This window comes from Myiozetetes cayanensis, unplaced genomic scaffold (assembly GCF_022539395.1).
Source record: "Myiozetetes cayanensis isolate MyiCay16 unplaced genomic scaffold, myiCay2020 scf17, whole genome shotgun sequence".
NCBI lineage: Eukaryota > Metazoa > Chordata > Aves > Passeriformes > Tyrannidae > Myiozetetes > Myiozetetes cayanensis.
The window spans coordinates 155,141-181,375 of NW_026087378.1; the positions used below are offsets into that span (position 1 = coordinate 155,141).

At 55.0% G+C, this 26,235-nt stretch overlaps 2 protein-coding genes and 1 pseudogene across 2 annotated transcripts in view; all 3 read right to left on the bottom strand.

The window, feature by feature from the left end:
• Positions 1-1,793, bottom strand: part of LOC126638207 (protocadherin alpha-2-like) — a 101,682-nt gene extending 99,889 nt beyond the window's left edge. The window contains 1 exon segment of the mRNA XM_050311908.1: positions 3-1,793. Within this exon segment, the coding sequence (XP_050167865.1) occupies positions 3-1,787 (1,785 nt within the window). The 5' untranslated portion in view covers positions 1,788-1,793.
• A 3,908-nt stretch (positions 1,794-5,701) lies between these two features.
• On the bottom strand, positions 5,702-14,588 carry LOC126638500 (protocadherin alpha-3-like; annotated as a pseudogene).
• LOC126638501 (protocadherin alpha-13-like) lies at positions 13,574-26,210 on the bottom strand. Its single transcript, XM_050312454.1, has 5 exons — positions 25,170-26,210; positions 15,569-16,054; positions 15,334-15,495; positions 14,595-15,176; positions 13,574-13,600 (listed from the first exon to the last, which is right to left on the bottom strand). The coding sequence occupies exons 1-5, from the start codon at positions 26,202-26,204 to the stop codon at positions 13,574-13,576; spliced, it is 2,292 nt and encodes a 763-aa protein (XP_050168411.1). The 5' UTR covers positions 26,205-26,210.
• Between the last annotated feature and the right edge of the window lie 25 nt (positions 26,211-26,235).

Sequence of the window (26,235 nt, forward strand, 5' to 3'; positions counted from 1 at the left end):
CACGACGCCTCCCCCGCCGCCGACACCGCCTCCGCCTCCGCACCGCCGCCCGCCGCCGGCAGCAGCGCCGGCGCGTTGTCGTTCTCGTCCACCACGAACACCTGCACCGTCGCGTTGCCGCTCAGCGCCGGCTCCCCCGCGTCCACCGCACGCACCTCGAACTGCAGCACCTGCACCTCCTCGTAGTCCAGCGCCTGCAGCGCCCACACCGCACCGCTCTCCGCGTCCACCGACACGTAGCTCGACGCCGGACGACCCCCGCCCGCACCGCCGCCCCCCGACCACCACGACCCCGACACCCCGCCCGCCGAGCCCTCCCACAACGAGTACCTCACGCGCCCGTTGCCCGCCTCGTCCGGGTCCCGCGCCCACACCCGCGCCAGCTCCGCGCCCGCCGCGTTGTTCTCCCGCGCCAGCACCGTGTACACCGCCTGCGCGAACGCCGGCGCGTTGTCGTTCACGTCCGACACCGGCACCCGCACCCCAAGCCTGCCGCGCAGCGACGGCGACCCGCCGTCCTCCGCACGCACCTCCACCTCGTACTCCGACACCCGCTCCCGGTCCAGCGCCTCCCGCAGCACCAGCGAGTACGACCCCGAGAACGTCGCCTCCAGACCGAACGGACCCGACGGCCACACCCAGCACCGCACCCGACCGTTCGCCCCCGAGTCCCGGTCCGACACGCTCAGCAGAGCCACCACCGTGCCCACCGACGCGTCCTCGGCCACCGGCACCGACAGCGACGTCACCCACACCTCCGGCGCGTTGTCGTTCACGTCCAGCACTTCCACCACCACCTTGCAGTGACCCGACAACGGCGGCATTCCCTTATCTGTTGCCCGAACTTGTAGGTTATATATCGTAACAGTCTCATAATCCAGGGCTCCTATCAGTCTGATCTCGCCACTATTTGCATCGATGCTGAAAATATCTGAGGCAGAGGGAGGAACAACAGTATCAATTTCATAAATCATTTCACCATATATTCCCGTGTCTGCATCCGTGGCGTTCAGCCGTGCCACCAGAGTCCGCTCTATTGCGTCCTCGGGCAAAACCACGTTATACACCGACTGGTTGAACTGGGGCGCGTTGTCATTCACGTCAAGCACCGAGATCACCAGCTCCATCGTCCCCGTCAGAGACGGCCGGCCCCCGTCACTCGCCGTCAGCAACAACCGGTGCACGGGAATTGTCTCCCGGTCCAGCGGTTTCGTGAGCACCAGAAACAGGGACTTACTGCGCGAGTTACTGTTTTCTTCCTCTATTCTGAAATGCTCGCTGGGACTGAGTGTATAGGAGAGCTGCGCGTTCGCTCCGATATCCGCATCCGAAGCGCCCTCCAGTGGGAAACGGGAGCCGGGAGGGGAGTTCTCCGAAAAACTGATGTTTTTTCGGGCGGCGGGGAAGATGGGGGCATTGTCGTTGATGTCGGTGACCTCCAGCTCCACATGGAAGACGCGCAGCGGACGCTCCACCAGCACCTCCAGCCGCAGCAAGCACGGCGCGCTCTTCCCGCACAGCTCCTCCCGGTCCAGCCGCGAGCTCACCACCAGCGCCCCGCTCGCCCCGCTCACCTCCACGCTCGCCCGCCGGCCCTGCGCCACCAGCCGCAGCCGCCGCGCCTCCGCCTCGCCCGCCTCCAGCCCCACGTCCTGCGCCACACGGCCCACCACCGTCCCGGCCTTGGCTTCCTCCGGCACCGAGTACCGCACCTGCCCCGCGCACAGCGCCCACGCCGCCTGCACCACCACCACCCGCAACACCGCACCCCACGCACACTCGCCCATCGCCGCCGCCGCCGCCTCCGGCCCCAGACCGCACGGGCCCCGCACGGCTCCCGCCGCCGCCCGCACGCCCCGGCTCCGCTGCCCGGCCCCAGCCGCCCCCCCGCGCTCACAGCCGGGCTCTCCGCCGCACCGGGGCGGAGCCGCCCACACGCCGTTCCTGAGCCTGCAGCGACACCGTGCGCTGCTCCGCCGCCTCACACGATCCCACCACACAGTGCCAGCACCGTCATCTCTGACATCTCTTCCTACCGAGCTTCTCTTTTTCTTATTTGTCTTCCTTCCTTTTATTTCTATTCTTTTTTTAAGAGTATTTTTTCTCTTCCTTTTTTTACTGTTCCCTTTATACGAAGTTCCCATTTTTCTGTTCGTTGTCCTTCTGTTCTTTCTCCTTTTCATTGTTGCTCTGCCCTGCATTATTCTTTAAGCCATTTTCTCTTATCTTTCCAATCTTCGCTCTTCTTTATCCTCGCTGGCTGTTCCCCAGTCTCCTGCGGCGTTGCGGCGGAGGCCATGGAAGTCGGAGCCATCAGCGCTAATCATCGGGCAGCAGCACCAGAGTGAGGTATTGTAACCGAAGCAGAGGCTGCTGGGGACCAACTTCACTCAGAGTCCAGAGGTGAGGTCGGTATCAGCTGGTCATCTACTTCATCGTGTTTTCTTTTCTTCAATTCTCTCCTTCCTTCCTTCCCTCCGTGACTGCATACTGGCTTGCTTTTCATTTATGTAGTCTCCTTTCTTTATCTATCCTTTTCTTCTCCATTTTATTCTGATGTTATCTCTCTTCCTTCTTCTCTTATTTGCTTAACTTTCAGTGGATTCTTTACCCCTGTCTTCTTTCCTCCTACTGGCTTTTACCTGTCCTATGTTTTCAGCTCCTCTTCATTGTCTCCTACGTCTTTTTTTCTTACCAAAATTCTTTTCAAATGTCTATGCCATACTCACAGGGGATATGTCCTTTCTGAACAGCTCTCATTCCTCTTCCTTGCAAAGATTCCTTGCTTTGTTTCAGTTTTTTCTCTTCCTTTCTCTGTTCCTTTTTCCTCTTCTCCCTTACTCTCCTTCTTCCTTTCTTGCCTTGCTGGGCCATTTTTTGCTTCCCCTTCCCTTCTCCTTCCATCCTTGTATATTCAATCCATTTTTTCCCTTAAGAAAATTCTTTAAAAATAGCTACACCACTGTCACCACCAAGCACAAACATGCCCTTTCACAAAAGCTCTCGTGCCTCTTCCTTTCCTCCTCCTATCCATCTGGACCTTTCTGCTTACCTCCCATCCCTGCACCTACAACTGCCCCTCCCTTCAGGATGGAAAGCCAAACGCTGAGCCCTCATCAGTCAACTCAAGGACCCAGCAATAACACATCATAGCAGCCAGATAGCAAAGGACAGCTCTGCCACATTAGAGAAGGCTCCGCCCACTTAGACATCTAATAAAAACAGCTCCAAGGAGTAAAAACCCAGGGAAGAAGCTCCTTTGGGAACTGAAAACATATCCCAACCAAGCACAATGACCCTGCAAAAGAAGAATGAAAAAGCACAGGGCAAGCACAGCTCCTGAACACTTCTCAGAGATTTCTATTAAGAGCTTTTCCTTCCTGGTCCATGTCCCACCTGCACAGCCAAACAAACCCACCAAGGTAACACCAGGGCATTGGCACTGAGATCATCTGCTGCAGGCCCAACACAGCTACTCCAAGAAACAGAATAAAGTCAGTTCTTGATCCACCCTTGCTTCCACCTGCTCACCCTGTGCCAGGCAACAGCTGGAAAGGAATGAGAGCAGGTCGTGCTGCTCCAAACCTACAGGCATTTCAATCCAGGAGACATGCAGTCGATCCAACACAAAGAAACCCAAGGTGAACATGAACCAAGGTAAACCCATCCCTCACACAGAGCCTCTTCAGTTATCAGTGACTTACCTCATCAGCATCACTGTTGCTTCTTCACCAAAAAACCCTCCAGGACAAGGTGTATTGACAGTGTCATTTAATGCTACCAGCTGTGCCCCCTTACAAGGAAGACCAAGACCTCAGAGATGACTGAGGCAATGGCCTGAGAAGAATGGCTGAATGATACACATTGCAAAAACCTGCAGTTGGGCCAACAACACTCCAAATCAAAGACCAGCAAAGAAAGGGATGAATAACTACACAAGCAATAGTAACACAGAGGATAGAGCACAAGGATGTGCAGAACTACTGGAGGTCCTGAGAGGGGGCCAGGAGAGAAACCTGATGTGATCAGCCTTTACTCAACATTTTCTACTGGTATTCTCTATCCAGTGCCATTGGAAAATGGCAACTCCACAGCTAATCTGACATTAGTCATTTCCTTCCCAATTACACCCACTATGTTCTACACAGCATCTCCATTTCCTTCAGGCAACACTTCCCCACCCAAACTCACCCTCCCCATCACACAAACCCAGGCTCTACTTAGTCCCATGTGAAGAATCACTGCCAAAATATCAAACTTTGCTCACATGCTTCATCTGTAATGCCCATTTTGCATGTGATCCAGGCCTTTCACATCCTCACTTTCCCTCTAGAGCAACACAAAGAATCTATGCACTTCTGCAAGGCCACACAGCATTTGGCAAGCTCTTCCCAGCTGCACAAACTTCACCATAAATGCTTTGTTCCTTCTCAGCAACCTCACATGGAAACACCACAGAGCTGTGTGTTAGAGTTCATAAAGGTTCTGGGATTAGAGCTGTGACAGCTCTGACCCCAGGCCACACATATTTATATCACCAAGAGAACCACAGCAAATGCCAAAGCACAAAAGCACTCAGAAGTGTTCACATAAAGCCAGAGCTGGGCTGCAGTGCAGGGCTTGGTGGGTGCCTGCAGATACAAGAATGAGCCATGTGTGACAACAGGACACACCATCTCGACTGAGGCCACCTCTGTAGTGCACAAGGAGGGCAAGTTGAGCACACAGAGATTACACCCAACTCAGCAGGTCTACTTACAAATCCCACCTGAGGAGGAGCAAGAAACCATCGTGACACCATCAGCAGTTGTGCAAACATCTAGGGATACTCATCACTGCACAGGAAAAGCAAGTTTAAGCATTCCCCTCCCACAACACCTGTTTCAAAACAAGTGGTTCATCACACAACACTCAGCACGCTGCATCTCACCCCCTCTGACCAACACACGGCCTACTTCAGGCAGGCAGCAGCACAAGAGACTGTCTCTGATAGGAGATCTGTGCTCATCTTGCTTTCCTCCGGGCATCCTTCACTCCCCTCTCCAAGATGTTTTCTCAAGACAAACATGTCATCTCCTATTCTTGCCTTACAACATGGCCCATGCTCTTCCCAAGGATTCCCAGTTCTCCCACACAAGTCAAGATCCCACTGCCCAACATCACCTTTCACATCAGGAAACAGCCAGGCCCTGCTCAGTACTACAGGCCACAGTTTTCTTACCCACCTCAAGGACCCATTCAACTCACTCCTCCCCAGCAATGACAGCACCTTCAAAACACACAGATGGTGTCACATGCACAGGGCACAGCAGACCCTCTGCACCTGACCTGTCATGTTTGGGATTCCTTCAGCTATCTCAGATGGAAAGGGGGCAGAGCTGGCAGCAAAACTCTTCCCAAAGGTGATGTCATGACAGCTCTAAATGGCAATGGCACTGATGTCATGCTCTGAGAGAAAAACTGAAACAGTGGTGAGAACACCAGTGGAACACATGATGATGAGCATGTAACAACATGTTATTCGACATTTGGCAGAGAGTGCTTGTTCTCCAGTTTCAGGGATTTTGAATATGTTACTTGGTTCACTGTTCAATAGACAATTTTCCCCGGTTTTTTAATGATGGATTTTAATGCATCGGCTGTTAATGCAAATTTGAAAGACCATAAAAAAGGGACATAGTACTACCCAACATGTCAATGATCAGGAATGCACGTCCACAATCTGCAGAACAGGGGCAGCAGAAAAAGATAATCAGACTTTTTAGTACTTACATTAGGGCAAACTCCACCTGAATAATTTAAGCTTAACTAAAGCAATATACTTGCAAAAAGATCACAGAAACATGAAAATGATGGTCACACCTTCCCCTCTTTCCTAAGGAGTCTGGTGGCAGAACGAAAATGGAAAACTTTTGTCCTTTAAGGCCTAAAATTCACCTTGCTTCACATCAATTTGTAAGCAGAATCAAAGATGAGGAGGGTAGTTTTCCCTAAGAAACTCGACTAATACCAATACAGTCAGCAAAGGCAACAAGATAGCACACAGTGCCTGGGGAGCTGAAAACATGAAAACCCGCTGTTCTTCCATTCCTTTACCAAGCTCGGATGGAAATGCTATACATCAGCAAGCGAGAGTTGCCTGAGCTGACACGTCGGTAGACCTCTCACGCAATGGGCAAAACAGAGGGAATCTAATTCTGGGGCAGAACAGCTGCCACCCTCAGCAGCAAAGCTCACCTGTGGACCATAACTGTTTTGGAGTGCCGCAAGACCTTCACTTTGGCCTCACCTCAGCAAGAGAGATGGCGCTACGGGAAAGACGCCGCGGTAGGTGCAAAGGTGAAATCCGCATCCTAAATCACCTGCAAAGTACCCACCACACTGCGACTGCAGGAATGGAGACCAGCTCCGGGCACTGCCTGTCCAGGGGCCGGGAGAGGAGGCAGAGACAAGGGAGGAAACGCCACTGACCGTGTCGAGGAGAGCGGGAGGCTCCGGCTGCGTGTCCTTGGCCGCGGCGCCGGGCGGCGGCGGGAAGTTGGGGCTGAAAACCATCAGGTCGCTCTTGGCCGCGCCTTCCGCCACGCACAGGCTGCGGCTCTGGCGCTGCGAGTACGACCAGCTGCCCACTTCGCTGGCGCACACCAGCGTCGTGGGCCCGGGCCCCGACAGCACGGCCGCCCGCGGCGCCCACCGCGACGCCCCGTACAGCACCACGGCCAGCAGGAACAGGCTCGACACGCCGCAGATCGCCACCACCAGCCACACGTTCGTCGTCGCCGCCGCCGCCGCAGAGCCGCTGTCCCCGCCCGCCGCCGAGCGCGGCAGCAGCGACGACGATCCCGCCGCCGCCGCCAGCGCCGCCTCGCCGCCCTCCACCAGCGACACGCTCAGCGTGGCCGTGGCCGAGCGCGCCGGCTCGCCGTGGTCCCGCACCACGATCACCAGCCTCTGCCGCGGCCCGTCCGCCTCCTCCAGCGCCCGCGCCGTGCTCACCTCGCCGCTGTACAGCCCCACGCGGAACAAGGCGCTCTTGCCACGCGGCTCCCACAGCTCGTAGCGCAGCCACGCGTTGTAGCCCGAGTCCGCGTCCACCGCGCGGATCTTCGCCACCACCTGCCCCGCCGGCGCCCCCACGCCGCCCACGCCCACAGCGCCCCCGCGCCCCCGGACCACGACGCCTCCCCGCCGCCGACACCGCCTCCGCCTCCGCACCGCCGCCCGCCGCCGGCAGCAGCGCCGGCGCGTTGTCGTTCTCGTCCACCACGAACACCTGCACCGTCGCGTTGCCGCTCAGCGCCGGCTCCCCGCGTCCACCGCACGCACCTCGAACTGCAGCACCTGCACCTCCTCGTAGTCCAGCGCCTGCAGCGCCCACACCGCACCGCTCTCCGCGTCCACCGACACGTAGCTCGACGCCGGACGACCCCCGCCCGCACCGCCGCCCCCGACCACCACGACCCCGACACCCCGCCCGCCGAGCCCTCCCACAACGAGTACCTCACGCGCCCGTTGCCCGCCTCGTCCGGGTCCCGCGCCCACACCCGCGCCAGCTCCGCGCCCGCCGCGTTGTTCTCCCGCGCCAGCACCGTGTACACCGCCTGCGCGAACGCCGGCGCGTTGTCGTTCACGTCCGACACCGGCACCCGCACCCCAAGCCTGCCGCGCAGCGACGGCGACCCGCCGTCCTCCGCACGCACCTCCACCTCGTACTCCGACACCCGCTCCCGGTCCAGCGCCTCCCGCAGCACCAGCGAGTACGACCCCAAGAACGTCGCCTCCAGACCGAACGGACCCGACGGCCACACCCAGCACCGCACCCGACCGTTCGCCCCCGAGTCCCGGTCCGACACGCTCAGCAGAGCCACCACCGTCCCCACCGACGCGTCCTCGGCCACCGGCACCGACAGCGACGTCACCCACAACTCCGGCGCGTTGTCGTTCACGTCCAGCACTTCCAGCACCACCTTGCAGTGACCCGACAGCGAGGGCGTCCCTTAGTCTCTCGCTTCAATACGCAAGTTGTATATAGTAACTGTCTTCAAAGTCCAGGGCTCCCGTCAGTCTGAATCTCGCCACTGTCTTCGGATTGATGACTGAAATACTCTGCGACTGCGGTGGAACAGACAGTATCAATGTCATAAATCACTTCACCATATAATTCCCAAGTCTGCATCAGTGGCGTTCACTCTTGCCACGAGCGTCCCCTCTAATGCGTTCTCGGGCAACTGCACTTTATACACCGACTGGTTACACTGGGGCGCGTTGTCGTTCGCATCCAGCACCGAGATCACCAGCTCCATCGTCCCCGTCAGAGACGGCCGGCCCCCGTCACTCGCTGTCAGCACCAACCGGTGCACGGGAATCGTCTCCCGGTCCAGCGGTTTCGTGAGTACAAGTATCAGGATTCAATATTTCGTTCATTCGATTTTTGTAAATCCAGAGAGAAATGTTCACTGGGACTGACTGTGTAGGAGAGCTGAGCGTTCGCTCCAATATCTGCATCAGACGCGCTCTCCAGTGGGAAACGAGACCCAGGGAGCGTATTGAATTCCGGCATGCTGATGTTTTTTCGGGCAGAAGGGAAGATGGGGGCATTGTCGTTGATGTCGGTGACCTCCAGCTCCACGTGGAAGACGCGCAGCGGACGCTCCACCAGCACCTCCAGCCGCAGCAAGCACGGCGCGCTCTTCCCGCACAGCTCCTCCCGGTCCAGCCGCGAGCTCACCACCAGCGCCCCGCTCGCCCCGCTCACCTCCACGCTCGCCCGCCGGCCCTGCGCCACCAGCCGCAGCCGCCGCGCCTCCGCCTCGCCCGCCTCCAGCCCCACGTCCTGCGCCACACGGCCCACCACCGTCCCGGCCTTGGCTTCCTCCGGCACCGAGTACCGCACCTGCCCCGCGCACAGCGCCCACGCCGCCTGCACCACCACCACCCGCAACACCGCACCCCACGCACACTCGCCCATCGCCGCCGCCGCCGCCTCCGGCCCCGACCGCACGGGCCCCGCACGGCTCCCGCCGCCGCCCGCACGCCCCGGCTCCGCTGCCCGGCCCCAGCCGCCCCCCCGCGCTCACAGCCGGGCTCTCCGCCGCACCGGGGCGGAGCCGCCCACACGCCGTTCCTGAGCCTGCAGCGACACCGTGCGCTGCTCCGCCGCCTCACACGATCCCACACGGCACTCGCGCCTCCGCATCGCCAGACGCATCTCCTCTGCAGGCTTTTCCAACCCACCTCCTCTTTCCTTTTATTCTTTGGGCTTGTCTTTCTTTGCTCTCTGCTTTACTCCTTCTGGTAGTTCGCCGCACGTCCTGCGCCAGATGGTCCCGAACTGAAGACAAACAAGTCGGATCTACAAATTGTAATTACGTGTCACCCGCGCCCGAGTGTTCTGTAATCTAGGCAGAGGCTGTTGGGGTTCAGCTCCGCTCAGTCACTAGTGATAAGGTCGGTATGTATTGCTCAGCTCCTTTGCAAGGACGTTTTTTCTCCTCTTTCCCATCTTCCATTCTTTATTCCCTCCTTATGTCGTTCCTTCATAGCTCCTTGTTTCTGTTTTTTTTCTCTCTCATTCCTTCTTTTTCTCTCTTCGTTTCTCGCCCTCCTTCCTTTCTGTATACAGTGGTAGCGTCTCTGACTTGCCAGTAAACTCGTTTATAGTTTTCCCCTTTCTTTCTCTTTTTCTGCTTCTTCCTTCCTTCTTCATAATTGCATACACATTCTTTCCTTCTTCATTTTCTTCTGCTATGTATTCATCTATCTTTTTCTCTCCCTTCTGTTTCCTCCTTCTCTTTTTCACTCTCTTGTCCACTTTAATTCTTCTCCCCCTTCTTTCTCCATCCTTGTTTCCTTTGTTCCCCTTATGCCTTAACAAAATATTTTGCAAACTTCTACACAGTGCTCGCAATGAAAGATGGAAATGCCCTTTGGCAAGAGCTCTCCCTCCTATTTCTTGTTTCTTGCAATAATTCCTTCCTTTACAGATTTTTTTGTTTGATTGGGGTTTTTTTGTTTGTTTTATTGTTTTTTTGTTGTTGTTGTTGGGTTTTTTTGGTGTGGTGTTTTTTTTTTTTTTTTTGCTAATCTTATCTCCTTCCTTTCTCTCTTCCTTCTTTCTTTCTTGTTTCTCAGAGCCCTGTCTTTGCCTCCCCTTCTCTTCTGTTTCTATCCTTGGATCTTCATTTTCTTCTATAATAAAATCATTTAAAACCAGCTACACCACTGTCGACAACAAAGCATGGACATTGCCTTTGGTGAAAGCTCTCATTTCCCTTCCCATCCACCTCTCTGAGCTGGGAACAACATTCCTGCTTTACTCTCAGCCACACATCTGCAACTTCCCTTTCCTTCGGCAGGAAGGCAAAACCCTTCAGCCTCCAGACCTCTCAAGGACAGAAAATAACACAAGGCAATCATTTGTCAAGAAAAATCTCTGCTACATCAGAAAGGAACCCACGGAATCCACCACCCTCTGAAACCAGTTTAAGCCCCAGATATTGGGATTTCTAATAAATCCGGTTCCAAACTACTCAGGGGAGTCTGTCATTTGGGAACTCAAATCCCTCATAATCCAGCACACCGATGCTCCAAGAATACTGCAAAGGCCAACTACAGCTCCCAGGGATTCTTCCCACACCTCGATAAAAGCGGTTCTTCCTGACTCATTTCCACCTGCCCACTGAAAGTCAAGACATCTTCTTTCAGCCAAGCATGAACTGCCACAGCATCACAGCAAGAACCTTGGCACCAGGGACACCAATGCCCACAGAATACCTCTCACTCCTGAGCACGATCCACCTGGCACACAAACAAATTAAACCCACCACGGTAACACCACAGTAATGTCTCTGAAAATATCCTCTTTGTGCCCAACACATCTACTCCAAGAAATGCATTAAGGTCCCTTCTCCATCTGTTCTTGCCTCCACCTGCTCACCATGTGTGCCAGGCAGGCAAGGAATGAGAGCAGGCAGAGGTGCTCAAAGTAATGAAGATACCACAGCTGAACAGCAGACAAAGCACATCTGACTCTCTCACACAAAGTCTTCATATATAAACAACTTACCTGCAGCAGCACTTACTGCTTCTTCAGGAACAGACACATTTGTAAGACACAATTGGATTCAATAAACCTTAACTCATCCTTTAACATTACCAGTAATTCTGGGAGATGTTTGACAGAAAAAAATTACTGACTTTTCCCAAATCCTTTGAAAATGCTGGGCAGTGTGTATTGCTGCCTTCTCTACTTCTCTCCCAGGGGCAGCAAGTGGGACACCTGAGAGCTGGTGACATTCTCTCAATAGCAACCTCAGCTGAGGAGAGTTGAAAAAACTTCCCTGAGACTGAGGGGAATATTAGGCTAAAATCTGTCACCTACAGCTGCCAAAATTCCACCATCTGCATCTCATTCACTATTACTAAGGCATTGCAAATTTTAGGAAAGGGGGAAAAAAAAAAAGAAAGAAAAAAAAGAAAAAAGAAAGGTGGATGTTTTCACTAAAACAAGAGAAGAACACAAGACAAGGGAACCCACTGCACTGAAATGCAAAGCTCCTTAATATCTTGAATATGCAGACACTTCTTCCCTTCCCTGGATAGACCAAGACCACAGAGATAAACAAGGAGACATTTTGAGAAGGCTGGAACAAGGATTTTTAAAATAACTTCTCTTTGACCAACAGGATTCCAGATATAGAAAAAGAAGAAGAAAAAGGGTTTTTAAAGACACGTGTGGCAGTTATGTTCAAAAACAGTTATACAACAGAACAACAGGGTGTCCTAAGATATGCAGAACTTCTGTAGGTCTTGAGAGGATCCCAGGAGAACAGCCCTGAGTGCTGTGTGTTTTCTCAAGGATTTTTACTGGCATCCCCTGTCCTGAGCCATGAGAAGTGGCATCTCCACAGCTAAGCGATGTTCTCCAGTTCCTCCACAATGACACAGGCTGTGTTCTGCTCAGCATCTCCATTTCCCTCAGCCAACACACCCCAACACTCAAACTCACCCTCCCCAAAACACAGGCCCAGGCCCTACTCTCTCAATACACAAGATCACTGACAACATACCAAACATTGCTCAAAACAAATAACATCTCCCCACCTATAAACCCCACTTTGCATGTGATCCATGCCTTTGCACCTCCTTAACCTCCCCTCATGATTGGCACAAAGAATATATGGAAGTCCAAAAAGCCACATAGCATTCAGAAGGCTCCTTCCAGCTGCATGAAGCTCACCATGAATTTATTGCTACTGTCGAGCCATCTAAGGGGGAAATACCACAGAGCTGAACTTTGGGGTTCATAAAGATTCTGGGATTGGAGACATGACAGTTCTGAACTCAGCCCACATGGATTTTATTCTTCAACAGAACCACAACAAACACCAAAGTGTGAGAGCCCACACAATGTCAGCTGAGAGGGGGGAAATTTGTACCTCATGAAACCAGAGCTGGGCTGCAGTGAAGGGTTTGCTGGGTGCCTGCAAATATCAGAATGAGCCACATGTGACAACAGGACACACCATCTCTGCTGAGACACCTCTGCAGTGCTCAAGTAGGGGAAGTTGAGCATACAAAGATTACACTCACCTTGCCACGTGTCCTTACAAACCCCACCTGAGGAAGAGCAAGGAATCATCACAGCAACATCAACGTTTGTGGAAACTACTATGGACGCCCACCACTGCACAGGGACAGCAAGTTTAAGCATTCCCTTCCCTCAACACCTTCCCCAGACGGCAGTCAAAATGTACATTAGTCAACATTAATCACCCTGCATTTCCCCAGCTCTTACCAACACAAGGACCATATCAGGCTGCAGCAGCACAAGGGACTGTCTCTGGTGTGAGATATTCATAACCTCAAAGAGCACTGTGGGCATTTCAATACCACCCACGGTCTCATTATCAGGAAGGCCTCCAACTCCAGACCCTTAGAACCTGGGAAAGCACGCTCTGCAAGAACACTCTGTGCACATCCTGTCTCATGCTTTCCTCTAGGAATCCTCCAAGCCCCACTCTGAGAAATGCATTCTTAAGGCAAGCAGTTCATCTCCCGTCCTTCTCTAATGACATGGTCCATGGTTTTCCCAAGGATTTCCAGTTTCCCTGGAAACAAGACTTCCTACTACTCAAAGTCACTCTTCACATCAGGAAATGGACCTATTCAGTGCCACTGCCATATTCAGCTCACAATGCCCTGTGGCATTCCAAATCTCAGATGGAATCCTTACACACCTGGGAGGATACTATTTACAGAGGGGATATCAGGACAGCTCTAAAGACAATAGGCATCATTCTATGCAGTGAAAGATCAACTCAAATGATGACAAACACACCAGTGTCAACGATGATAAGCCACGATTTTGTTTTCCATCTCAGGGCTCACTCCAGCTTTTGTAAGCCCTGCCAGCTGATAAGAACACCACAGAAAAACACACAGATATCATCATTAAGATAATGTCCTCCCGACTCTGCAGCAGACCTAAGGGTTGCAATTCTTCAGCTTGCACAGGTGGAAACTTTTTGCACCGTGGAACAATAGTCTTTCTAAAGGTGATGTTGGGACTGCTCTAAATGACAAATGCCCTGTTTTGATGCTATGAGAGAAAAAACAAAAGGGTGATGAGCACACACTGTGACAGGAGATACCGGCTATGTAACCAAATGTGATGTCAGTGTTAATAAAGTGTTTGTTTGGGTTTAGGATTCTTTTGAGGTTTTGGGGGTGAGTTTATTTGTTTCTTTCTTCTTTGCAGCAAAAACGTTTCCCAGGGCTTTTGAAGTAATATCGCTGTTGTTTTAAATTTGGAAAGTACATAAAATAGGGCAGGACATTACACACTTCTACCCCAGCCAGGAACATAAATCCACAACCTGGGGGACAGGGACGGCAGAAAAAGAAAAATAAAATTCCCATTTCTAAATGGTTCCCTTGGACCACTCTCCTCTGCCTGAACCCTTTACAACACTAAGTAGACAAAGAAGATTCCTCAACAAAAAACATATAAGTTACCATCTGCCCATGTTAATCAGATTGGTGGTACACCCGAAATAAAGAATTTCTCTCCTAGAAGTCTCAAGTGTCATCTTGCATGGCATCTTTTCAAGAACCGAGAGGAGGAGAGTTTTGTTGAAAAAACAGATTAGCAGCACCACAGTCAGCAAAGGCAACAGGGTAGCAGATAGTGCCTTGGGAACTGTCACCACCACAGCCTGCCTGTCTTGCACACCTTCATCGAGCTCGGGTGGAAATACCACACATCAACAAGCAACACCGTTGCCTGAAAAGGTGACACCTCCAGGCACCTCCATTCGCAATGTGCAGTGATTTCATTTTAGCAGAGAACAACATCTACCCAAAGCACCAAACCTCAGCCGTGGACCATAACTATTCCCAGGTACCGAAAACCTATTATTTCAGTGTGTCCCTCCAAACCCCCAAGAGAGCGGAGGCTCCAGAAAGGACACGAAGGCAGAAGAAAAAGTGACAGTGACATCCTAAAGCACCGGCCAAGAACCCACCGCCCTCCGGGCACTCCCTGTCCAGGGGGCGGGAGAGGAGGCAGAGACAAGGGAGGAAACGCCACTGACCGTGTCGAGGAGAGCGGGAGGCTCCGGCTGCGTGTCCTTGGCCGCGGCGCCGGGCGGCGGCGGGAAGTTGGGGCTGAAAACCATCAGGTCGCTCTTGGCCGCGCCCTCCGCCACGCACAGGCTGCGGCTCTGGCGCTGCGAGTACGACCAGCTGCCCACTTCGCTGGCGCACACCAGCGTCGTGGGCCCGGGCCCCGACAGCACGGCCGCCCGCGGCGCCCACCGCGACGCCCCGTACAGCACCACGGCCAGCAGGAACAGGCTCGACACGCCGCAGATCGCCACCACCAGCCACACGTTCGTCGTCGCCGCCGCCGCCGCCGCCGCAGAGCCGCTGTCCCCGCCCGCCGCCGAGCGCGGCAGCAGCGACGACGATCCCGCCGCCGCCGCCAGCGCCGCCTCGCCGCCCTCCACCAGCGACACGCTCAGCGTGGCCGTGGCCGAGCGCGCCGGCTCGCCGTGGTCCCGCACCACGATCACCAGCCTCTGCCGCGGCCCGTCCGCCTCCTCCAGCGCCCGCGCCGTGCTCACCTCGCCGCTGTACAGCCCCACGCGGAACAAGGCGCTCTTGCCACGCGGCTCCTACAGCTCGTAGCGCAGCCACGCGTTGTAGCCCGAGTCCGCGTCCACCGCGCGGATCTTCGCCACCACCTGCCCCGCCGGCGCCCCCACGCCGCCCACGCCCACAGCGCCCCCGCGCCCCCGGACCACGACGCCTCCCCGCCGCCGACACCGCCACCGCCTCCGCACCGCCGCCCGCCGCCGGCAGCAGCGCCGGCGCGTTGTCGTTCTCGTCCACCACGAACACCTGCACCGTCGCGTTGCCGCTCAGCGCCGGCTCCCCCGCGTCCACCGCACGCACCTCGAACTGCAGCACCTGCACCTCCTCGTAGTCCAGCGCCTGCAGCGCCCACACCGCACCGCTCTCCGCGTCCACCGACACGTAGCTCGACGCCGGACGACCCCGCCCGCACCGCCGCCCCCGACCACCACGACCCCGACACCCCGCCCGCCGAGCCCTCCCACAACGAGTACCTCACGCGCCCGTTGCCCGCCTCGTCCGGGTCCCGCGCCCACACCCGCGCCAGCTCCGCGCCCGCCGCGTTGTTCTCCCGCGCCAGCACCGTGTACACCGCCTGCGCGAACGCCGGCGCGTTGTCGTTCACGTCCGACACCGGCACCCGCACCCCAAGCCTGCCGCGCAGCGACGGCGACCCGCCGTCCTCCGCACGCACCTCCACCTCGTACTCCGACACCCGCTCCCGGTCCAGCGCCTCCCGCAGCACCAGCGAGTACGACCCCGAGAACGTCGCCTCCAGCCCGAACGGACCCGACGGCCACACCCAGCACCGCACCCGACCGTTCGCCCCCGAGTCCCGGTCCGACACGCTCAGCAGAGCCACCACCGTCCCCACCGACGCGTCCTCGGCCACTGGCACCGACAGCGACGTCACCCACAACTCCGGCGCGTTGTCGTTCACGTCCACCACCTCCAGTTCCACGCTGCAGTGACCTGACAGTGGGGGAGTCCCCTTATCTGTCGCTTTTACGTTTAGTTCGTATAAAGTAACTGCTTCAAAGTCCAGTGCTCCCATCAGTCTGATCTCGCCACTATTTGCATCGATGCTGAAAACATTTGTGGCAGAGGGAGGAACAACAGTATCGACTTCATATGTCACTTCACTATTACTTCCCTCGTCCGGATCCGTGGCGTTCACCCGCATCACCAGCGTCCTCTATGGCGTCCTCGGGCAGACTGTACTTTATACACCGACTGGTTACACTGGGGCGCGTTGTCGTTTGCATCCAGCACCGAAATCAACACCTCCATCGTTCCCGTCAGAGACGGCCGGCCCCCGTCACTCGCTGTCAGCAACAACCGGTGCACCGGCATCGTCTCGCGGTCCAGCGGTTTCGTGAGTACCAGAAACAGGGATTTAGTACGCGAGTTACTGTTTTCTTCCTGTACTTTGAAATGTTCGCTGGAGCTGAGTGTGTAGGAGAGCTGAGCGTTCACTCCGATATCTGCATCCGATGCACCCTCCAGAGGGAAACGAGCATCCAGCACAGACAATTCCGCGATACTGATGTTTTTTCGGGGGGCGGGGAAGATGGGGGCATTGTCGTTGATGTCGGTGACCTCCAGCTCCACGTGGAAGACGCGCAGCGGACGCTCCACCAGCACCTCCAGCCGCAGCAAGCACGGCGCGCTCTTCCTGCACAGCTCCTCCCGGTCCAGCCGCGAGCTCACCACCAGCGCCCCGCTCGCCCCGCTCACCTCCACGCTCGCCCGCCGGCCCTGCGCCACCAGCCGCAGCCGCCGCGCCTCCGCCTCGCCCGCCTCCAGCCCCACGTCCTGCGCCACACGGCCCACCACCGTCCCGGCCTTGGCTTCCTCCGGCACCGAGTACCGCACCTGCCCCGCGCACAGCGCCCACGCCGCCTGCACCACCACCACCCGCAACACCGCACCCCACGCACACTCGCCCATCGCCGCCGCCGCCGCCTCCGGCCCCGACCGCACGGGCCCCGCACGGCTCCCGCCGCCGCCCGCACGCCCCGGCTCCGCTGCCCGGCCCCAGCCGCCCCCCCGCGCTCACAGCCGGGCTCTCCGCCGCACCGGGGCGGAGCCGCCCACACGCCGTTCCTGAGCCTGCAGCGACACCGTGCGCTGCTCCGCCGCCTCACACTATCTCTCAACAGCGCCCGCACCTCCGCCTAGCTCCCTCCACTGCCGGCTCTTCCTACCGAGCTTCTCTTTGTATCTCTCTCTCTCTCCTTGTCCGTATTGATGCGACTTGTTTCCATATATTCCTCTTTCGTATCTCTTCATCTTCTTTTTCTTTCATCTTTTCATTCTGTCTTTTTAAGAAGTATCCTTTTTTCTCTTTTCTGGTATTTTCTCCTCTTTTTACTCTATTCTCTTTCCTCTGTCTCTTTTTCCTTTCTTCTGTTTCGTTTCCTTCTTCTCTACCTTCTCTTTCTTCCTTGCCCTGCCGTGTCCGAGCCTTTTCTCCCCTTGCCGTTCTCTTGCCTTGCTTCGCTTTTTTTTATCTCTGCCACCAAATTACCGGTGATCTCTGTCGCTGTGCTCGAGACAATCACCGTCGGAGCCATCGACTCTAATTACAGGGCATCATCGCTGGTGCGGGGGACAGTAACCAGTGGGGACACCACAGGAGACCAAATCCCCTCAGCGTTAGAAGAGAACGGCGGTGCACCCCGGTAATCTCCATATATGTCCTTTTCTTTTCTCCACTTTGGCACCCTCCTTCCCTAATTCCTTTTTTCTTTCTTTTTTTTTCCCTTTCTCTTCCTCCTTCTCCCCTCCCACCTCTGTGTGTATAGACATTACATCGTAGTATGCTAGTAAACTTATTCAGTGTTTCATCCTTCATCTTTTTCTCTCAACTGACTTTTCAGTCTTTCACTGCTTTATTTTCTTACCCCTTCTTTGTCCTTCTCTTTTTTTTCCCCTTTCCTTCCCTAACCATCTCTTCTTCCCTCTTTGCTAATTCTCTGTCTCTTTTAACACAGTATTTTCTACATGACTACATCATTCTCACCATGTAGGGGGGACACAGCCTGACACACCAACTCTTACTCCTCTTCCTCATCACTCTTCATCAAGGCTTGCACAGGGCTCCTGACTACTGGGGATACCGAGGTCCTCGACTCCAGACAGCATGTAGAGGAAATGTTGGTGCATGCTGCTAATCTCCTCTATCATCCCACCTTTCCTTTCTTTTAAATCTCTTTTTTCCTTGCTTGCTTTTCATTTACAGACGTTCCTTCTTCCCTCCTTTCTCTTCTTTTCCTTCTCTTCCTTCCATGCCTTTTACTTTCATGCCTCACACTACCCTCTTTGATTCCCCTCTCTTCTGTGCCCATACTTCTTTTTTTTCCCCTTTACCAAAATGTTTGCCAAACAACATGTTTTCTAAGTGTCTACATCATCCTCTTCGTGCAGCAGAGACCTGCCCCTTGACAAGAGCTCTCACGGGGGCCTTACCGGTCTCCTCATGAGGAACAACATTCCAGCTTTCCTCCAGAAAATGGAAAGCAAACAGACTGTCAGCACACCTCCTCTTCCCTTCCCTCCCCATCGGCAAGAAGGCCACACCCCTCAGCCTCCAGTCCCATCACGGACCCAGCAAATAACACAGCAAGGCAATAATATGGCAAAGAACAGCTGTACTGCACTGTAAAGAATGCACTGCCCTTGGAATCAGAAGACCAAGCCCCAGGTACTTCAACATCTGGGCAAAAAGGCTCCAATGAGCCCAAGAAACCCCATGGAATTCTCTCACTTGGGAATTCAAACACAGCCCAGCACACCAATCTGCCATGAATGCTGAAGAAGCACAGCACAACCACCACTCCTGAGAACTCTCCATATACCCTGATGAAGAGCCATTCTTCCTGCCTCATTTTCCATCTGCTTGCTCTTGGGCAGACAAGTTCTGCCAGAACAATGCAGCAAGAACTTCCACACTCTGGGGCATCAGTTCCCAGGGAACTCAGTACTGTGATCAGTCCAGCAAAACACATGAATGCAAAACAACAGCATCTTCACAGAGAACATCCTCTCCTCTCCCAGCCCATCTACCTTCAGACATGCATTAGAGTCCCTCCTCCATCTGTGCTTGCTGCAATCTCTCAAACGGTGCTGGAGGCAGCAAGAAAGAAATGAGAACAAGCAGTGGTGCTTTGCTGGTCCAATCTAGGAATTCTTAAATATTTCAAGGTGGAAGGGACCAATCCAGTCCAGCTGCCAAGCCAGGCACATTCACTCAATCCTAGATGAAGATACTATGAGGAAACAGGCACAAAAGGTACAGCTGTCTCTCAGACTCCTCTTCTTTAGCCACGAGGGACTTACCTGTAGCATCACTGTTTGCTTCTTCAGAAAAGAAATATTTTCAGAGGAGGGGAACTGGTTTTAAAGGGCATTTTTCCCTAACACTCCCAGAGACTGCTGGGAAAGATGGATAGAAAACATTCTACAAAAGGCTTGAAATCATTGGAGAAAGCACAGTGCTCCCTTATGCACTTCTATCCCGGGGTAGCAGGAGGAACACTGGAAAGCTAAGGAAGGACATTGTCTCAATGTCAAACTCAGCTCAGCAGAATGCAAAAGTCATCCCACACACTGACGGAAAAGTACCCGAATGTTTGCAACCTCACAGCTGCCAAAACACAACACCCCATATTATCCAGTGTTACCAACACATTGCCAACGTTAGAGAGAGAAAAACAAGACTGTGAAGAAGAGAAGCTGGTAAGAAGAGAGAAGAAAACCAAAGGAACCAATTCCAGTGAATGGAAACACATAAGGAGAACAAACAGGCCACAAGGACATGCAGAACTGTTGGAGGCCCTGAGAAGTCCCAGGCATTGGCAATGTCTGCAAAGCCTCTTCTTGACATTTTGTTCTGGAATCTCACACCCTGGGAAATGGCATCTCCACCTAAGCACACATTCTCCAGTCCCCCACCAAAGATGCAGGCTCTGTTCTACACATCATCTCCATGTCCCTCAGGCAAGACCCTTGCCCGCTAAAGGAGTTGCCCTCATCATGACACATGCCCAGGCCCTACCTGCTGCCACTCACAGGATCACTTCCACAATGCCACAAACCCTGCTCTAAGCATGTCCTAGGTCTTTGCACACCCTCACCTTCCCTTGCAGTTGGCACAAAGAACACACAGAGGGATGCAAAGCCCCTCAGTGTTTGGTAGATGATCCTCGGCTGCATAAACTTTGTGATTTATGCCCTTTCAGCAATCTCAGATGGAAACACCACCAAGCAGCACATAACGACTGAGTTCTTATGGATTTTGTGATATATATGGCCATGACAGTTCTGACCACAGCCCACATGGATTTTACACTTCCAGAGAATGACAGCAAACGCCTAAGCCAAATATGCACAGGATGGGAGAATTTGTCCCATCGAAAACCAGAGCTGGGCTGCTGTGCAGAGTTTCACATGGACATCACAGACATCAGAATAAGCCACTCACGACAACAGGATTTTCTAACAAGGTTGAATTTTCACGTGCACAAGTACAGCAAGAAGAGTGCACAAGGATTACACTCGCCTTACCATGTGCCCTTAAAAATCGTGCCCGAGGAGCACAAAGGAGCCACCATGGCAAGATCAATGGCTGTGGAAGCTACTGTAGATGCCCACCACTATATAAGGACAGCACGTTGAAGTGCTGCCCTCCCAGAAAACCTTTTCCAAACTAGGAACCAAAAAGTTCACCAGGAAATGGTCAGCAGTCTGCATGCAACACCCTCTTCACTGATGCCATGTCTGCACGAGGCAGACAGTAGGGAATGTCTCTGGTGTGAGGTATTCATAATATGATTGGCATTAAATCTCTGTGGATTATCTCAGTATCCAGAAGGCCTTCAACTCCATAACCTCAGGATCCTAGCAGTGGACATCAGTGCCCACACTGCCTCATGCTTTCCTCTACGTATCCCTCATTCCCCACCCTGGGACAGGTGTTCTCAAGACAAGAACATCACCTCACATTCTTGTTCTCTCACCACATAGCCCGTGGTCTTCCCAAAGATTTCCAGTTCCCACAGACAAGTCTTCCCACTGCTCAAGGTCACACTTCATATCAGGACATGGTCAGAGCCTACTCAGTGCCACTGCCACGTTCACCTCACAATCTCCCCTGGTTCCCGAATTGCAGATGGAAACATTACACACCTGAGAGAATACTTTTCATAGAGGTGATGTCAGGGCCACTCTAAAGGCAATGGCCATTGATTGCATGCCGTGGAAGATCAACCCAAATGTTGAAAAACACATCAGAGCCAAACAATGATAGCTACTGTATAGGAAAATGAAGTGTTGGGTATGGGTTGGGTTTTTTGTGGGGGTTGTGGGTTTGGTTGTATTCTGTGGGGTATTTTTTGAAAAGAGGACTCCCAGAGGTTTTTTAAGGGTGTGGCTGCTTATGCAAATATTAACAGAACATGAAAACAGGCCAGTGGATGGTTGTGCCACCTCACTGGACAATCTGCCCACAATCCAGTTCAGAAAGGCAAGAGAAGATAAATCTGTACTTTAAGTCACACTCCTCCTCTGCCTGAACACTTTCTCTTCTCAGTAAACTAAACACATACTTGGAGAAAGAGCACAGAAAAAGTGTGCAATGGCTTCCCTGCTCTCACAATGACTCTGGAGGGTCAAACAAACAGGAGAAATTACCACTGTGAGTAGGGAGAACAGTGAAATCACAAATGTCATCTTGCATCACATCTCTTTTGGAGGAGAATCAAGGATAACTGAGTTCTTGATAAAAAACCATATTCAACACCAGCATGACCAGCAGTCAGCAACAGCGATAGCACAGTAAAATGGACCCAGAAGATTGTCACATGACATGGCCCCTGGTCTTCCCAAGGACTTCCACTTCCATCAGACAACTCTTGCCACTGCTCAAGGTCAACCTTAACATCAGGAGATGGGTAAGGCCTACGCAGTGCCACTACCACATTCACCTCTGCAACATGTCACTGTCTCCTTTACCACTTCAGGGCTCCCTCCAGCTTTTGGAGACCAGTGTCAGCAATAAGAGCACCACAGAAAAAGCATAGGGATTGTATCATGTAGACCATGTCCAGCATTCTACTCTTTCTAAAGGTGATGTCAGAACAACTCCAAATATCAATGGCATTGATTTCATGCTGTTGTAGAACTCGATTATTAACAAGCAACCCAATGTAAAGGATGACATTGTTTCTGTGGAAGAATTCATATTTCACATTTTGTTACCAGGGTTTCTTTATTGGCTGGTTGAGTTTGTTTTTTGTTGACAGCTCTCCAGGACTTTTGTAAGGACATGGCTCCTGATGCAAATATTCCAAGAACACCATAACAGCCCAGTCTATGTCATGCCACTTCTCTGGCCAGGAATGTAAAACTGTTCTCATTAGTGACAGCACCATAAAAATCATACAGCTGATATTAGACACACGGTTCAGCAGATTCCCTGTAGCTGACTCTTCATCTTTTCTAATGCTATCCCAGATGGAAATCTTAAACAGCTTAGACCTCTGTTACACACCTGAAATGTTACACATCTATTTGTAGACATGGTGCCAGTGCAGTTGCAATGACAACAAGCAATGATTTCATGCTCTGAGAGAAATACCTGAATAAGGACCACAGCACTCTAATGGATAACATCTATACAGGTTAATTTGTGTGCTATTTAAGAGAATGTTTCCTGGTCAAAAGTCATAACAAATATTGAAAGACTATCAGAACAGGCCAGTGGCAATCTCCAACCATGAACAGAACTACATAGCATGATTAGGGAAAGTCCCATTCCTTTCAGTTACCTCGGGTCACCATCCTCTGCCTGAACAGGTTACATCACTATATAGAGAAATAACATGCTAGGAAAAGAACATAAGAAAACTCTGCAAAGCTTTCCTGACTTTCATAATGAGTCTGCTGCAACACAGGGGAAAACTACACAATGAAGAGAGAAACAGTAGAATACTGCTCAGATACAGCTCAGATATCAGAAGAAACAAAATGGAATCAAAGAAGAATCAAAAGAATCAAAACTCTATCAGAGGACAGAGTTTCTGACAACGCTGACACCAGCAAGGCCAGGACTCAGCAAAGCTAATAAGGCAGCCTTTACTGCCTGGGGGTCTGTAACAACCACAGCCTGCCTTCCCTCACGCCTTCAGCAAGTAACAAAAAGCACAAGCTACAAAGCTGACACCTCGGGGCTCCTCTCGTCGAACAGGGCAGGGATTTCATTCAAGGCCATAACAATTCACATCCAAAGCAGCAAACCTCAGTGGCTGACGGGAACTGTTCTCAGCTGCCGCAGGACGCTTATTTCGGCTTCCTGCTCCTCCCACCCCTCCTCCCCCAACAGCCCCGTGCAGGACCGAGTGGGAGCTGCAAACGTGCGATTGACATCCTTAAGCACCTGCCAAGAACCCTCCAGGCTCAGGACGCGGGAGCTGAGCCTGAGTCTCAACAGCAACGGCCCGGAGAGCGGGAGAAAAGAGGCAGCGTGGGGAAGGGTTGTCGGGGAACCGGGCGAGAAGTGACCAAGGAAGAGGCACTGACCGTGTCGAGGAGAGCGGGAGGCTCCGGCTGCGTGTCCTTGGCCGCGGCGCCGGGCGGCGGCGGGAAGTTGGGGCTGAAAACCATCAGGTCGCTCTTGGCCGCGCCCTCCGCCACGCACAGGCTGCGGCTCTGGCGCTGCGAGTACGACCAGCTGCCCACTTCGCTGGCGCACACCAGCGTCGTGGGCCCGGGCCCCGACAGCACGGCCGCCCGCGGCGCCCACCGCGACGCCCCGTACAGCACCACGGCCAGCAGGAACAGGCTCGACACGCCGCAGATCGCCACCACCAGCCACACGTTCGTCGTCGCCGCCGCCGCAGAGCCGCTGTCCCCGCCCGCCGCCGAGCGCGGCAGCAGCGACGACGATCCCGCCGCCGCCGCCAGCGCCGCCTCGCCGCCCTCCACCAGCGACACGCTCAGCGTGGCCGTGGCCGAGCGCGCCGGCTCGCCGTGGTCCCGCACCACGATCACCAGCCTCTGCCGCGGCCCGTCCGCCTCCTCCAGCGCCCGCGCCGTGCTCACCTCGCCGCTGTACAGCCCCACGCGGAACAAGGCGCTCTTGCCACGCGGCTCCCACAGCTCGTAGCGCAGCCACGCGTTGTAGCCCGAGTCCGCGTCCACCGCGCGGATCTTCGCCACCACCTGCCCCGCCGGCGCCCCCCACGCCGCCCACGCCCACAGCGCCCCCGCGCCCCCGGACCACGACGCCTCCCCCGCCGCCGACACCGCCTCCGCCTCCGCACCGCCGCCCGCCGCCGGCAGCAGCGCCGGCGCGTTGTCGTTCTCGTCCACCACGAACACCTGCACCGTCGCGTTGCCGCTCAGCGCCGGCTCCCCCGCGTCCACCGCACGCACCTCGAACTGCAGCACCTGCACCTCCTCGTAGTCCAGCGCCTGCAGCGCCCACACCGCACCGCTCTCCGCGTCCACCGACACGTAGCTCGACGCCGGACGACCCCCGCCCGCACCGCCGCCCCCGACCACCACGACCCCGACACCCCGCCCGCCGAGCCCTCCCACAACGAGTACCTCACGCGCCCGTTGCCCGCCTCGTCCGGGTCCCGCGCCCACACCCGCGCCAGCTCCGCGCCCGCCGCGTTGTTCTCCCGCGCCAGCACCGTGTACACCGCCTGCGCGAACGCCGGCGCGTTGTCGTTCACGTCCGACACCGGCACCCGCACCCCAAGCCTGCCGCGCAGCGACGGCGACCCGCCGTCCTCCGCACGCACCTCCACCTCGTACTCCGACACCCGCTCCCGGTCCAGCGCCTCCCGCAGCACCAGCGAGTACGACCCCGAGAACGTCGCCTCCAGCCCGAACGGACCCGACGGCCACACCCAGCACCGCACCCGACCGTTCGCCCCCGAGTCCCGGTCCGACACGCTCAGCAGAGCCACCACCGTCCCCACCGACGCGTCCTCGGCCACCGGCACCGACAGCGACGTCACCCACACCTCCGGCGCGTTGTCGTTCACGTCCACCACCTCCAACACCACTTTGCAGTGACCCGACAGCGGGGGCGTCCCCTTATCTGTCGCTTTTACGTTTAGTTCGTAAAAAGTAACAGATTCAAAATCCAGGGCTCCCCTCAGTCTGATCTCGCCACTATTTGCATCGATGCTGAAAACATTTGTGGCAGAGGGAGGAACAACAGTATCGATTTCATATTTCACATGGCTATTACTTCCCTCGTCCACATCTGTGGCATTCACCCGCGTCACCAGAATCCCTTCTATGGCGTCCTCGGGTAGATGTACGTTATACACCGACTGGTTAAATTGGGGCGCGTTGTCATTCGCATCCAGCACTGAGATCACCAGCTCCACAGTGCCCGTCAGAGACGGCCGGCCCCCGTCACTCGCTGTCAATAACAACCGGTGCACCGCCATCGTCTCCCGGTCCAGCGGTTTTGTAAGTACCAGAAATAAGGATTTAGTACGCGAGTTACTGTTTTCTTCCTGTACTTTGAAATGCTCGCTGGGGCTCAGTGTGTAGGAGAGCTGAGCGTTCACTCCAATATCTGCATCCGACGCGCCCTCCAGAGGGAAACGGGACCCAGGGAGCGTAGTAAATTCCGCGATGCTGATGTTTTTTCGGGCGGCGGGGAAGATGGGGGCATTGTCGTTGATGTCGGTGACCTCCAGCTCCACGTGGAAGACGCGCAGCGGACGCTCCACCAGCACCTCCAGCCGCAGCAAGCACGGCGCGCTCTTCCCGCACAGCTCCTCCCGGTCCAGCCGCGAGCTCACCACCAGCGCCCCGCTCGCCCCGCTCACCTCCACGCTCGCCCGCCGGCCCTGCGCCACCAGCCGCAGCCGCCGCGCCTCCGCCTCGCCCGCCTCCAGCCCCACGTCCTGCGCCACACGGCCCACCACCGTCCCGGCCTTGGCTTCCTCCGGCACCGAGTACCGCACCTGCCCCGCGCACAGCGCCCACGCCGCCTGCACCACCACCACCCGCAACACCGCACCCCACGCACACTCGCCCATCGCCGCCGCCGCCGCCGCCTCCAGACCCAAC

Excerpts from the sequence above, each read along its gene's own strand:
- LOC126638501 (XM_050312454.1), bottom strand. The coding sequence starts at position 26,204 with ATGGGCGAGTGTGCGTGGGGTGCGGTGTTGCGGGTGGTGGTGGTGCAG. Across the intron at positions 16,055-25,169 it reads TGAACGACAACGCGCCGGAG|TTGTGGGTGACGTCGCTGTC; the intron begins GTGTGGGTGACG and ends AACGCGCCGGAG. Across the intron at positions 15,496-15,568 it reads CGTGGTGGTCGGGGGCGGCG|GCGCTGGACTACGAGGAGGT; the intron begins GTGCGGGCGGGG and ends TGGGCGCTGCAG.